At 44.9% G+C, this 15,062-nt stretch overlaps 1 protein-coding gene across 21 annotated transcripts in view; it reads left to right on the top strand.

Moving 5' to 3' along the window:
• The window catches only part of AFDN (afadin, adherens junction formation factor), a 122,896-nt gene that overhangs the window by 28,855 nt on the left and 78,979 nt on the right, over nt 1–15,062 (top strand). For 13 of the 21 annotated variants that reach the window (XM_064486461.1, XM_064486455.1, XM_064486454.1 and 10 more), the window contains exons 2-5: nt 1,550–1,745; nt 4,951–5,066; nt 6,919–7,082; nt 9,598–9,758. In XM_064486461.1, coding sequence (XP_064342531.1) covers nt 1,550–1,745; nt 4,951–5,066; nt 6,919–7,082; nt 9,598–9,758 — 637 coding nt within the window. The remainder of the gene's footprint in view (nt 1–1,549; nt 1,746–4,950; nt 5,067–6,918; nt 7,083–9,597; nt 9,759–15,062) is intronic. The other 8 variants (XM_064486462.1, XM_064486465.1, XM_064486464.1 and 5 more) reach the window with 3 other exon arrangements.

Raw genomic sequence — 15,062 nt, 5'->3', positions numbered from 1 at the left:
CCCAGCTGTCCCTGCCCTCACCAGGCCTTGCGTACAGCTGCACCGGCACTGCCAACGCTGTCAGGGCTGCCGACTACGTGGAGATGGAGAGATTGACTTAAAAAGGGTGTCTGTCGGCCTAGCTTTGCTGGTGGACCCGGGCAGACGCAGAGGCCTCCTGCTGATGTAGCCCTGGTTTGCTAACCCACTGGGCCCCCGTCGTCCTGTGATCTCCTAACACTTGCGCTCCTCCCTGTCTTTTCCCGGGGCCGCGGTCGGGGCTGGGGCCCGTGGAAGGGCTCCGGGCCAGAAACGTCCCTGAAACGCAGTCTCGTTTTCCGGTCCACCTTTCATATGGTTATACAGCCAACCTCGTTCTGATACCCCATTTTCCTTACTTTCCTTCACATAGGTAGGTGAGTGTTGGATCACACGTTCAACGGGGGATGGGCGCGTGGACTGGGGAGTGGGGGAGGGCGCGCCTGCGGGGGTCTCTGAGCCTCAAGGAGACTTGCCATCTGAGAAGGAAAGCTGTTGCGAAGACGACGCGAGGAGTGGCTTAGCTGACTTGGTTTTAATTAGGTTTGGGATGGATTCTGGGTGTATTTCGGAGGTGGAAGGGCTGGATGTACTCGGTGCAGAGGGAGAGAAAGGGGAGAGTTGAGGAGGACTCCGACTCTAAGGGGAACCAGACTTCTGCTGGGAGCCGCACCTTGGGGTGCACGGGAACTCTGGCCCTCACCCCTCTAGCATCCCCACATAACGTGAAACCCACCAAGCAGGAACTAGTTTCCTGGGGTATGACCCTGAGTCTTACGATTATTATAGCAAAGGGCCTGATAACTCACGAGAGTGTCATCCAAATAAACTGTTTCCGTTGATTAAAAAGAAAAAAGGAAACCACGGTAAGGAGCATCTCATAGTCGCGTGGGCTTCAGCCACCCTTGAAGCAGAGTAGTCTTTGGTTGGCATTCCATTATATTTTTCTCTAGAAGTAAGGGTTTAAGAAAAACCTATATTGTGTCTGTTGATTTGGGGCAAGTAGTTCATGCTGGAAATTAGTTTATAATCCTGCAGAAGTTTAGAGTCTCCATTTGTTTACAGCCATGGTGGGGTTGGGACCCGCATTTCCCCTCTGCTTTTAGAGCAGTCTCTTCATTTAGGCTTTATAATCTCAGGACTGGACAGGACCTCAGGGTCAGGTAGACATGGACTTCGAAGTTCCATGGATCTGGGTTTTAATTCTGGATTTGCTGCTTGAGGAAGATACTCAAACTTTGTGAGTTTTAATGACCAGATCTTGAGAATAGGATTTAATAGCGGCGTCTGCCTGACTGGGCTGCTATAAAGACATCATAAGACGGTGCGTGTCCGGCGCCCGGCACTTGCTGAGGGCTCAGCGTGGGTGTTGCTGTGTCGACGTGGGGTCCCCGTGCCACTGCCTTGTACTTGAGACAAGTGAGGCAGAGAGGAATTGTAAATAACGTGTCCCAAGTTGTGTGACTGACTCTGAAGACACCTTTTTGAGATGTCGTTTTTCCAAAAATATGTTGGTTTGTTTTCCTTTTAGGATTTGGAGTTCCATGGAGTGATGAGGTTTTATTTTCAAGATAAAGCTGCTGGGAACTTTGCAACAAAGTGCATCCGGGTCTCCAGTACCGCCACCACTCAAGATGTGATCGAGACGCTCGCGGAGAAGTTCCGACCCGATATGCGGATGCTGTCGTCTCCCAAGTACTCCCTCTACGAAGTGCACGTCAGCGGAGGTCAGTGCGCACGCGGGGCTCGTCGGGGTGGGTCCACGGCCACGTGCGCAGGGGCCCTGCCGCTCTGCCCACCTCCTCTGCTCCCTCTGCAGGGGCCGGGGGGACACTTAACAGGTTGGCAGAGCTTTTCTATGTCCGCGAAACGTTCTGAGTTCCTGGCACTTACGGTGTGAGAATGAATACATCAGCTTTACGTATGCTTATTTCTCCAGGGGTGAGTAGCACGACAGTCCTAGTTAAAGTGGTCCGGCAGGCCCGGCTGCCACAGACACTGGTGGTACAGGGCGCTGCTTGATTTTGGAGAAATGTTTCATGTAACTCTTATGTATAGATTGTAATACTACAAGTAATTGTAACCCAGTATTTTATGAGTGTGAGTCATCAATCTTGCTGTAAAATTTTTGTAATGTGGAGCAGTAATGTTTTTCTTTGGGATGAATTAGGGCATCTTGAAGAAATTCTTTTATGTAGTTTTTAATTTCTCCTTGTTTTAAGGTTTGAAATTTCTGAAAACATCCTATGTGTCAAATAGCAATTTAAGTTGGACTGATTAGAAATGTAGAAATTTATAAAAATTTTTATGAGTGCTTTGGGAATACTGTCACCTGTAAAAGAAAAAAACAACAAATCTCAGTTGATGCAGCAAATAAAGCATTATATATAACACAAACCCAATTTGAACACGTGTTTAAATTTCACCCACAAAACTTACATGAACATTATTTTTCTTAACTTCAGAAATACAGCTTTCTTTCTTTGTACGTTTGAAATTGGGCTAAATTTTTTTTGCAATGTGTGAAATTCAGGTATCACTAAATTTTTTTTTCCCCAGTAGTATATAAGGTGGGCTATATTTGTTTATTACTCTTTTAAGGTTATGCTGGTATCAACTACATAAACAATACCCAGCGTAAATTTGACAACAGAGGGTGGGCTCAATTTTTGGATGGTTTTTCTGAGGTTGAGCTCTCTGTTTACCTTAGAGTCTTTGTAAATAGTTTACAGAGAGGAAGAAAATATTTCTTGCTTTCAGCCCTTTTCTGTCTGCACTACTGGGTTATTTGAATACCATTATGTGGACTCTTTGGAATACTATCTACGATTAGAACTAGAGAGGTGAAGAATGGAATGAGTGATTTTTTTTGCGTATATGTTTTTATTGACATACAGTCAGTTTACAGTGTTGTGTCAGTTACTGGTGTGCAGCATAATGCTTCAGTTGTATATGAACATATGTATACTGATTTTTAAGAGAACATTTTTTCTTTAAATTTTGTTTGCTAGATTTGTTTTTCATTAAAAAGTAAATTATGTTACTTGTAAGGGGGTAAAAGCGCAAGGAAGGTGCGTGCAAGGAAGTGTCTCTCCCACCCGTGTGACCGCGGGGCAGCCTGGCGCCCTCCTGCACCTCCTACTCAGAGCGGTGGGCCCCCGCGCCTCGGGCGGAGCAGGCGGGTCAGGATCTGTCTTCTCAGGTCACAGAGCCCTCCGTGTGTCAGTGACTTTTTAGTGGCATCTGAGGCCAAAGGAAATACCTAACAGTTCATTGTATTGAGTGGTTAGATTCAGACAAGTTGGTATTTGTGCTCTGACAACTTGGTGGATTTTGGAAAAATAATGCACATGGAACGAGAGGGAAACCGAAAATGTCATCCCACTCTTACTCTCAGTCCCTCCCTGGTGGGCCCTGCCCAGCTCCTGGAGGCGGCGCCCCCCTTTCCTGTCCACACTGGTTTGCGGGCAGTGCTTGTTTTCACAGCACCCTGGAAAACCCAGTTGGACACCAGTGTGGCGCCAGCAGAAGGGATGGTGCTCGGGGACCAGCGGCTCCCGCAGCGTCGGCAGGTGCAGCTCATCCTGAAAGTACTCCTTGAAAGTGCTCCTGAGGGGCCGCTGGCGCCTCAGCTGGGGTGCGGGCCAGCGCTGGCCCAGCTCCGCCGGAATGCCACGCTCTACCTTTTCCCGCGTCAGAAGTCCGCGTGGGAGATCACCCGGGAAAAGAGAGGGGTTCTGCTATTAGACCTGGCGTGCGAGCGGGAGGGCAGAGGACCCCTGGGGTCATGAAGCTGCAGCAGGGCCGGACCGCGTTTGCGCTCAGTAGTTTAGGCTCTCTCTCCCTTGTTTTTGTGTTTCTTTCAATATTTAGACTTAATTGTTCTTAATATGAGTTCTCTAAAAAATACGCCGTGAGGGATTTTGATGTAGTGCAGATTCTGCAACGTGAACAGCTTGGTGATTTTGGTTTGTAGCAGGAATGTCAAACTTCCTGATTGGGTCTCTAATTTATTACTCTCGTCTCATATTTTCAGTTGTTAATAATAATTAAGAATTTGTAATTTCTGCTTCTGATAATTAACATGACTGATTACATACAGTATTTACTAAAAGCCTCTGTAAGTCTCTGTCTTTTAAGTGTGTGCTGTTGACTCTCGCTCTGTACTTGGCACAGCGACTCTCCCTCGGGCATTGCGCCTCCTGTCCCGCAGCGCTCGTTTTAGCTCGTCCCGTGTAGCTTAGCGGGGTGGTCTCCGCCAGCTCCAGCCCCGAGCGGGTGGTCAGGCGGGGCGGGGCCCTCAGTGGGCCTTGCTCCTGGTCGGGGGGAGGCTTGTTAGGTTTCTAGCAAGGTAGGAAGTAGACCCTGAACTTAGCACGTTATCTCGGCAAAGAAAAGGGGACGATGCTTCTCCGTCCGGAGGGGCTGTGGTGTTTTGGGGACCAGGATCGGAGGGGTGGAGGTAGGAGGAAGAGTGCCATCATCACCTCCCAGACTGATGAGGGCAGCCTTCGCCATGGCCGTCAGTGTGGGAAGAGGCTCGTGAGTCAGTGGAGTGTCTGTGTGAGAGTAGCAGTTTCCTTATTTTCCAGCTGTGTGTGAGAATCTGATTTACGGAAACAGACATACAGCAAGGCCTGCGAATATTTCTAGTCCACGTGCGTTTCTCTTATTTTCCTGGCTAGATTCTGAAGTTGTCGGGAAGTTGTCCCTGGTCAGTGGCTAGTAATTTACATAAAGTAGCGCCAAAATACCCAATTAATTATTGAAACTCTCACTTAACATTTTAAGTTACATTTTGGTCTATTGGTAAGTAATCGAGGTAGTAAGGTATTTTTTGTCTGTAAAATGAAATGTATATCAGAATGTTGTATTGGTTAGTGCCATTAAATAACCATGTCTTCATTTTTTTTTTCTTTTCATGTTTTGAAGAAGAAAGAAGATTAGATATAGATGAGAAACCCCTAGTCGTGCAGCTGAATTGGAATAAGGATGATCGCGAGGGCAGATTCGTTCTGAAGAATGAGAATGACGCTGCGCCCCCCAAGGTGGATCTGGCTGCCATCTCGGGTCTAGGGGTCTGACTGCCCAGTCCCGGGTCCAGGGGTCTGACTGCCCAGTCCCGGGTCCAGGGGTCTCACTGCCCCATCCTGGGTCCAGGGGTCTGATTGCCCTGTCCCGGGTCCAGGGGTCTGGCTGCCCCGTCCCAGGTCTGGGGGTTTGACTGCTCTGTCATGGGTCTGGCTGCCCGGGTCTAGGGGTCTGGCTGCCATCAAGGGTGCTTATTCCCAGTGCTTCCCTCCCAGACTGTTCTTCTGCCCTCCACCCACAAAGGAATTTAAAGGAGCCCAGCTTCTCCCTGCTTCCTCCCCTCTTTCATCAAATAAGCCCAAATATTGCTCCTTCCTTTTTCAAAGTGTTACGTAAACTTCTGTTACTAAGAGACTTAATGGTCAGGTAATCAGCTTCAGTTTTTTTATAAATTATAAAAGTCAAAATATGTTTTAATAAGAATTGAAAAGGACAAAAAAACTTCAATAACTTATTTGTGTGCAAACTCTCAGATACAACTTAAGGCATATTTAATACCTTTTTCATATTATATGTGTAACGTCAGAAATTAGTAAACTTTCTTGAGTTTCTTTGGGTGATGTGACAGTGAGTCTAACGCTTTCTCAGGTAGCAGGATGTCTGGAATTCCTATGCTACTGTTTTTTTATGTGAAGTACTAGGAAATATTGATATAATTTTAAAATTAACTATAATTCTGTGTTAAATCAAGTGACATCTTACTCTGGAATCCAGTATTGATGAGGGATAGCAGATGCAGAGGTTCAGAGGTTAAGAATATCTTGAGAAAAATCTTCTATTTAATTTTTTTCCCCAACAGATTGGAGGAAAACTGCCATTCTTTGGTCTTGGCAGCCGTTCTCTGCTGTTTGTGTGATGTGAGTGTCCCGTGTTGAGGAGTCTCAGACGCACAAACTGTGTTCTTGTCACTGTGCTCCAGGGCCTTGTTGCCTTTGCAGCAAATACATGAGATGAGAATGGGTAGCTTTTTTTTTTTTTTTCTGTCCACGTTTTATTTGTTTCTGCAACATGATTTCAGCTGACGTGCCCTTTCATGGGCAGTTCCTCCTTGGTGTGCGTTAGACCTCTTCTCAGGGTCTGGGTGAGGCTGCAGTAGCCAGCAGTGGAAGTGGACATGCCAGCTTGTAAAGTGGAAGGCAGTTTTTGTTCCCAATAATCTCTTATTTTTCTGAATTCTTTACCAGGCAGCCTACTTAGTTATATAAAAAGTAATTTGTCTCTGTGTCATCTGCTAGCAGGCAATATTCTAAGTCAAGAGTAAGCTAATGAATAAGCAAGATCTGCAAAAGAAATCGGAAGTTTTTGTACAAGCACAATACTTAGAACTTTGCTTCATAAAAGCCAAGTTATTAGGGCTACTCTGAACATTTCTTTTAAAGTTAAAGAAAATGTCTATAAAGTAGATAATGATTCAAACATTTAGTTGTTTCCATATTTTCATTGGTTCCTTTAAGATACTTTATGTAAATTACTTGGATTTTTGTTTATTAAAAATCAGATTTGGTGATTCACACCCTGGTTCTCTTACTGGGTTTGGGTTTTTTGGTTTGTTTCCTCCCTTGCTTATTAGTCTTGGTCTGAGGTAAAATGTACACCCAGTGAAATGAGATCTGGAATGTATGGTTAAGTTTTGGTAAATACACTCCCGTGACTGTCGGCCCATCGAGACAGCACATTTCCGTCGCCCCGGCCCTTTCCCTGCCAGGGCTTTGTTTTGCCTGTAGCACGTGAGGTGCAGGTAGCTCCGCCTGGGATGGCGGTGCGCGGTTCTGTGTGTGGCCGGCATAACGCTAATGTTCCTTCCATCAGAAGGCTCAGAGTAACGGACCTGAGAAGCAAGAAAAAGAAGGGGTTATCCAGAACTTCAAGAGAACTCTCTCAAAGAAAGAAAAGAAGGAAAAAAAGAAGAGAGAAAAGGAGGCAATGAGGCAGGCGTCTGATAAAGACGATAGACCTTTCCATGGGGATGACATGTAAGTTGATTCTGGAAATACTCCTCTTTGTTTTGTAAGCCAAAGGGTCTTTTAACGCGACAGGCTTCACGGGATTACCAGAGAAGTTACGAGAAGGATGAACAGCAGTCCATTTGGGTGTGCTCTGGCTCTGCTGTGTTGAGAGCTGCTAGGGGGTCCTACTGGGCGAGGTTTGTTGCTGACGGTACCCGTCCACTGAGCCTGCGGACCTTAGGTAAGGCGACTGGCGGCGCTGTTGTTTTTTCTGAGTAGACAGGTGATGTCGGCGTTCTCCGCACCCTTTGCCTGGCCTTTCACTTCTGTCTTCTCATTCCTTAAGGCAGCAGTGGTTTCTTACACACCTCACTCGCCCTCGACACCCGATGAGAGGTTGGCAGATCAGTGAGAAAGGCTGCTGTTCCCTTGGCGTTTCAGTGCCCCGCTGGTCCACTCCAGCCCCACCTGTCGTTCCTTCTTCTGTCGCACCAGCCCACCGTAGGTGTCCTTTCTGTCTAGACGGCTCTGAGCTTCTGACCTCCGAGCCAGGGGAATAAGGAAACCATTGTGCTTCATTGTAACAGGAAGGAGATGTTAGAAGAAACTGGCCTTCCCTCCGTAAGTGGGAGTCTGGTCTCAGGGTGGCCTTGTCAGCGTCCAGCTCAGTTAGTTCACGCAGGGGCCGTGTGCTGACTCAGCCTCTTGCTTGCCTTGGGGTTGACTGCGTAGTATTCTGCGTGCTGCTCTGCTGTTGCTGAAGGCACAGGCGTTCGTTTTAGAAAGTCAGAGTGCACAGGTTGGTCAAAAAGGGAAAAGGAGTTACTTGTCATACGAGCCCAGAGAGAACCGTGGCTTGTTTCTGCTGTGCAAACATGTTCTTACTTTCATGTAGAGTTTCTAAACAAATACAATCAGTCTTGTGAAACTGGAACTTATCAAATGACGTTTTCCATAGAAATTACATATATATTTCAAATAAATATATATATACACACTCACAAATACATGTTTTCAGAAAAATACGTGTTTTAAGTAATTTAGCTGACTAGGCAGTACTCTTCATGTAACTTCATAGTCACGCAGCCAGCCCTTGTTGTGCGTGTGCTGATAGTTCACAGGGCTTTGTTTTCCTTTGCTGTTACAAATAATGCTCCAGTGACTTCCTTGTTTTCACAGTTTTGAGGGTTCATCTGAATGCCTCCTGGAAGAGTGGCTCAGGGACAGCGTGGGGAGCTTGTGTCACCAGGCTGCCCCGGCCACGTCCCCCGCAGCCCACCAGCCCCCTCGCTTCCCCTCCCCTTAGAGCTCAGTGTAGAGGGCGGTGGGCTGTCTCTGTGCTGTGTCGTAGTGAGATCCAGCTTTTTGTACCAGCCAGGTGGATGTCTTCCTACACGTTTCTTAACTATATTCTGTTGCGGTGACCTGCAGGTCTTTCCATTTCTGATTGATTCTCAGTGCTCTGGTGACTTGAGGGCATTAACCGTTTATCCTGAATGATGTTGGCTTTGGAGTGGTACTTGAGCCCAGTGTGGGTGGCATCAGAGTGGCCTAGCAGTCGATCTGTGAGGCAGTGCCGACTGCGTAATGCGTGTGGGCTCTTAGGAGCACAGTGGTGCAGGGTAAGGCTCTATCTCATGTGTTTATGCAGGAGAAGGGACTTGTATAAATATATTGCTCACATATGAAAAACACCAAAGAAGAGGAAAGTTGAAGACTTAGGCTGCCCTTTACCTTGTTAATTTAGCTTAGAGGGTGATAATTATTTGTGTTAAGAAAATGAGCTACTTAAAATGAGTTATGTTCAACTTGATTGACTCGAAGCTTAACTGACTTTTAATTATGACTAAAAAAATGACATCTTTAATACATTTATCAAATTTAGTTAAGTATGTCAATCTTATTTAAATATTTAGTTTTCATCTCATCACTCTACAGTTGACTCATCACAGGAACTTTTGGAGCTTTTTACTTTTAAAAATTTAGCTTCAAGAAAGTGAATGGTGATAAATCTTAGTTCTTAAAAAAAATCATGCTGAGTTCTTTAAGATTTGCTGTAATTTGAAGATTTTTTTTTTTAACTAAAGTATGTTAATTCTTTGTTTCTTGTGGTTGGAATGTTGTGTCACTCATTTAGTCTATTTTAGGATAAAACTGGTAGAAATGACTGAAATATATGATTTATACACCTTTCTTTTAGCTTTATTAATGAATATATGATTTATACACCTTTCTTTTAGCTTTATTAATGAATATATGATTTATACACCTTTCTTTTAGCTTTATTAATGAATACATAGTAAGTTCTGTAAACTCAGTATAACATTTTAATTATAAATTTCTCCTTATTCAGTGTATTTGTGTTGAATCTTTATCCTTTACCCATAGTAATTAGCACATGGTAAGTAGTACATGACAGAATTATGCAGGGAACAGGTGTGGCCAGATAACACCTGCCATTTTTATTTTTATATGATTACAGGGTAACTATTTCTAATGTAAAATTGAAAAAATCTTGTTACTGCCTTTTTTTCCTTTCCAGTGAGAATTCTCGACTGGCTGCTGAAGTTTACAAAGATATGCCTGAAACTAGCTTTACCCGAACAATTTCTAATCCTGAGGTGGTTATGAAACGGAGGCGGCAGCAAAAGCTGGAAAAGAGAATGCAAGAATTTCGGAGCTCAGATGGGCGGCCTGATTCAGGTGCAAACTTTGAAGTGTTTTTCTCTGTTACGTTTGTCGTAGAGGGTGTTAGTCAATGCTCCTTACTATTTGCGAATGAGCCCTTGCTTAAGTGAGATTAACGGGTGACAGCCGGTTAATGGCAAGCATGCACCATGTGTGTCTGGTGCAAAATCAGTTTTGCCTTAAGTATGTTTAGTTACATACTTTCCCCCAATATGGCTCTTTTTTTTTTTTTTTAATTCTGGAAAATTTCAGAAGAAGAGAGAAAGATATAGTGAGCTTCCCGTGTGCCTGTTACCAGGCTTCCGTAATTGACAAATAGTGTTTCATCTCTACTTCTACGTATATTGCTGCCAGTCCCAAACAATTACTTTTGAGTCAAATCCCAGCTTTCTCATGATTTCATCCATAAGTATTTTGATATACTTTCCTAAAAGGTAACAATTCCTAAAAAGCAAAAACAAAAATAAACCAAACCTTCATCACATGCAAAAGTGCTGACAGTGCTTCCTTACATGTCCTCAGAAACCTGGTCACTGTTCATGGTTCCCTGATTGCCTCAGATAATTCCTTTAGTTGAGTCAGAATCCAGATAAAACCTAAGTACTGCAGTGGGTTAACACATCTTCTGTGTCTTTCACTCTAAAATGCCCTTTCCCCTCTTTTATTTTCTCAGTTTGCTTATTCGTTGGTTTGTTTTAAAACCCTGGGGTGAATGTCTTGTAGATTTTCACGTTTACCATTTTTTCCTCCTGTTTTCTCCATTCCTTGACTAGATACAGACGCAGGGTTAGGTTCTTGGGTGGGAGGCCATGGGACAGAAATACTTATTTTAGCATCATCCACAGTTGAGCGTGGTTTGTAAAATTTTTTAATAAACTCGTGAATGTGAAGTTTCTCAGTGTTTTTCCATCGATTGCAGTTTTAGTCCCTGCTGATCCGTGAATTGTCGCTGTGAGCCGGCGGGGTTTGGTGCGCCCAGGGGCCCTGGAGCGCATCCCCGGGGGCGCTGTGTCTCAGCTCGCCTTGCGCCTTTCCTGCCTCAGGCTAGGAAGTGGCTCTTTCTCTATAAAGAACCCTGTTCCTTTTTTTTTTTTTTTTTTACAAGAGACCCATTTTATTTATTTATTTATTTATTTATTTATTTATTTATTTATTTATTTATTAACATTTTTTATTGAGTTGTAGTCATTTTACAATGTTGTGTCAAATTCCAGTGTAGAGCACAATTTTTCAGTTATACATGAACATACATATATTCATTGTCACATATTTTTTTTTCTCTGTGAGCTACCACAAGATCTTGTATTTATTTCCCTGTGCTATACAGTATAATCTTGTTTATCTATTCTGCATTTTGAACTCCCAGTCTGTCCATTCCCAACCCCCACCCCCTTGGCAACCACAAGTCTGTATTCTGTGTCTGTAAGTCTGTTTCTGTTTTGTATTTATGTTTGTGGTTTTTTTTTAGATTCCACCTATGAGCGATCTCATATGGTATTTTTCTTTCTGTCTTACTTCACTTAGAATGACATTCTCCAGCAACATCCATGTTGCTGCAAATGGCATTATGTTGTTGGTTTTTGTGGCTGAGTAGTATTCCATTGTATAAATATACCACCTCTTCTTTATCCAGTCATCTGCTGGTGGACACTTAGGCTGCTTCCATGTCTTGGCTGTTGTAAATAGTGCTGCTATGAACACTGGGGTGCAGGTGTCATTTTGAAGTAGGGTTCCTTCTGGACATAAGCCCAGGAGCAGGATTCCCCTGTTGCTTTTCCTTTAGTGTCTGGTTGCTGAGAGTGCTCCTTCTTACTGATTAGTCTTTGCTTCTAAGCCTGTTTAGTAGACAGAGCTTAGGAAATACTTGGTTTTTTCACTACTTTGATTTTAGTAAATCTGGGTGTCTTTTCTCTCATGATACAGTTCTTCCCTCCTGAGGACAATAACATAATTATTTGCTTTTCTTCATAATATACAGTTATAATATCAAAATAAAAATTATTCTATTGTTAACAACAATATGAAAGAAGACATTTTAAGCCTTTTGTGAAATAATTGATTCCTGGCTATGTGATTGTATACCCTTGCTGATTTATACCGAGGTTTATTTGTTTTATTTTGCTTTTGATTTTTGAGGTTTGCTTCTGTAAAATTTAGTGGTGTTTAATAGTTTCTAAGTCAAGTCTATAAAACAAGGTGCATTTAGAGAAGTCTGGCTCTTGTCCCACCCACCCTTTAATTAGAAGGCAGCATCCCCGCACACCCCCACCTTGACGTCCCCACTTACCAGCATATCCTGGAGGGCGCTCTCTGTGCCTGAGGGAAATAGAGATTCTCAAGAGAAGGTAAAACACATCACTTTACTGCTCGACCTATAAATTGGTTTTGTATACTTTTAGCTATTTGGCATAAAACTTTAATTTGTAATTAACTTATAATTGTACTCACCAAATAAAATATGTTATAAAGTTACAAATTAGTTATAAAGTGGTTTTATAATAGCATAATCATTTGAGTTTCAAACAGAATCTTTGTGTTAGAGGGCTGTAACGTTGATCCAGCCTTTCCTGCAAGTGTCTGACCCGGTACGTCATCAGCCCTGCGGTTCTGTGTTCGGTCGCACTCAGGGGCTTAAACTCTGGGTGCTTGCTGTACACTCACTGGCTCACTCACAGTTTTGGGTTTGAATGTCGGGACAGGCAGCTTTCCTCCCAATCCACATTTGTAACAGTTTTGCTGGGAAGGAGACTTCGTGGTGGGCCCTTTCTCTTGAGTCTCCCTGTCCGCATCCTTGTTGTGCCTGTGATCCAGTGTGTGTGTGTGTGTGTGTGTGTGCGTGCGTGCGTGCGTGTGTGTGTGGCGGCAGGTGAGATCCGTCTGGGAGAAGCCGTGTTCACACTCGGTCATGTTTGGGGCACAGTGTTACTCTGTTTTGTTAGTGCTCTGTCTTACCTTGTCTCCGTTCGTGAGGAGGTCTGTAGACCGTGGCTCTAAAATGCAGGGCCCCTTCACTCTGCCTGCCTGATGGGAGTTGCTGTTGATCCCATTTCTTGGGAGCACACAGAGCCTCATGTTTCAGTGCAGTGTTCAGACAGCCACCAGCCACGTGGACGCTGGCCCCAAGCTTAATTGCCTCCCTAGCATCACATGTTTATTTTGATCTTTGGTGCCCTTGTAACTGAGACTTAATTGTATGTTTCATGGGAATTGTGGTATCAGTGATTCAAAAAAACTGAGGCACTGAGAGACTTACTAGTTCCGTAAACAATTTAATAGCTGACTTGAGAATCAGGATTATCTGTTTGTGTATATCCTGTCTTGTTCAATCAAGGATTTGAAGGGGCTTAAAAAATATGCACTGAAAAAGAAAAGACAAGAGGAAGGAGAGAGAAAATACAAAGCTGAGGAAGAGGAAATGTAGTGGAAGTTTAGGAGGGACCAAAAGGGTGCTCGCTGCCTGCTGTGTGCTGACCACATTCCAGACCGTGGGGAGGAGCTCGACCTTGTCACTGAAGTGACTTCCTCGGAGACTCCTTGAGTATTCAGTGTGGGCTCGGGGTGTGTGAGTCAGGAGACAGACACCTAGCTTAGAATATCCGCTTCTGTAAGTAACTTAATAAAATATTTTTTAAAGTAGGCTAGCATGCAACATTAATATGTTTCATTAGATAAAATAGGAAACTTTTTGCATGTCGCTTGAAGCTGTGGCCCCAGAGACCCATATTCATTTTCCTCTGCCATTGGGGGTACTTGGATGGAAATAGGTGATATGATCTGTTAATAAACTGACGAAAGGGTTTTAAACTAGGGATTTAGAAAGCTTTTAATTTAGCCCAAGCCCCAGATCTGGAGAGATCACTGTGGGAGCAGGGTCGAGGGCAGCTTTGCGGGCACGGCAGGGCGGCAGGCGTGCGGGCAGCAGGACTGCGGCGCACCGGGAGGCACGCGTCCCTGAGCTCAGGCGGCGGCGGCCGCAGGGAGGAGGGCGGCTCTGTTCGAGAGGGAGAATTGCCGGGAGCCGGGAGCACGCCGAGTTCCCTGAGGAGGGGGGCGTTCGGGGCGCCACCCCGTGCCGAGCTGCGTGGACGGGCGCACGTGGAGTGGAGGGGCACCAGCAGTGGAAGACGGGTCCCCGTGTGTGTCCTGGGAGGCGCCGGGCAGCCGTGCCGGGGGAGATTGTCGGGAGTGCTCTGTTCTCCGGAGGGCGCCGCTGGGCCTGGAGGAGATTTGGGGGTGGGAAGGATACAGGTAGTAGAGAAATTTTAGGAAAGGCCATTGTTGGAGTAGGCATGGAAACCAGGAAAAAAACAAACCAACCCCCAAACCCGGAGAATTCAGAGGAGAAGCAACCAGACTCCCAAAGACCAGAGCTTGTCTATTAACAGGATAGTTGGGATGGAAGGAACATTTTTCTGTACAGACTCCGAGGGAGTCCTCAGAAACGAGGTATTGCTGGCAGAATAGTCGCTGTGGTTGATACCAAGGCCGTCAGATGGAGCAAGTCCAGGCGTTTTGTTGGTTTTTAATAAATAACGTGGAAAATACACGCTGGTGACTCCCTGTGGCTCTTAGCTTAGCTGTTAGGTTGGTAGAGAATGTGGTCGTACGTGGGTTAGTGTCCGGAGGGTGGCAGCTGAGCCTGTTGCTTCCGCCTCATTCGCCCGAGGGCTGGCTGCCCAGGTTCTGATGACACACTGACGTGTCTCTCACTTCACGGCTGATCACACGGCGTGACTTGCGACAAGCTTCAGCCCTGGACTTTGTAAAGTATTTTTAACATTGAAGTACATTTACTTTGTGATGTCTTCCAAGTGTAATTGACCCTAAAATCCCTGAGGGGCCAGCCCTTCTTCTGTCTCCGTTTTCTTGGAAACAGTCTTGGGAGCCGCAGAGCACTGGGACGGGGACTCTGGAGCCGGGCTGAGACCCTCGTGTACCGTGAGCCTCACTGTGTTCATCTTCCGAACAGGGTCATAATCCTGCCTCAGTTCTAGAGCTGCAGCTTTTAGTCGATGGTAGGAATTCAAAAATGTTAGGTTCTCTTCTTTCTCTCCTTCCTTAGGGAATTGGGAGGTGTGTGTTTCTAGTGGGATAATACTATGCTTTATGCTTTTAAACTAAAAATCTTCTATTAAATTAGACTGTATCCATTTATTGTTTTGGGGGGGATGCCTTAACACTCACTATACTAAAACCAAATTATGTTTTAGACAGTATGTGTATGTACATGTCTGTACACACACACACACACACACCCACCCACCCCATCTTCTTTATCGATTCATCTGTTGATGGACGCTTGGGTTGCTTCCACATCTT

This window comes from Camelus dromedarius, chromosome 6, assembly GCF_036321535.1.
Source record: "Camelus dromedarius isolate mCamDro1 chromosome 6, mCamDro1.pat, whole genome shotgun sequence".
Classification (NCBI taxonomy): domain Eukaryota; kingdom Metazoa; phylum Chordata; class Mammalia; order Artiodactyla; family Camelidae; genus Camelus; species Camelus dromedarius.
The sequence above is the reverse complement of the archived record's forward strand: the minus strand, read 5'-3'. Positions and strand labels throughout refer to the sequence as shown.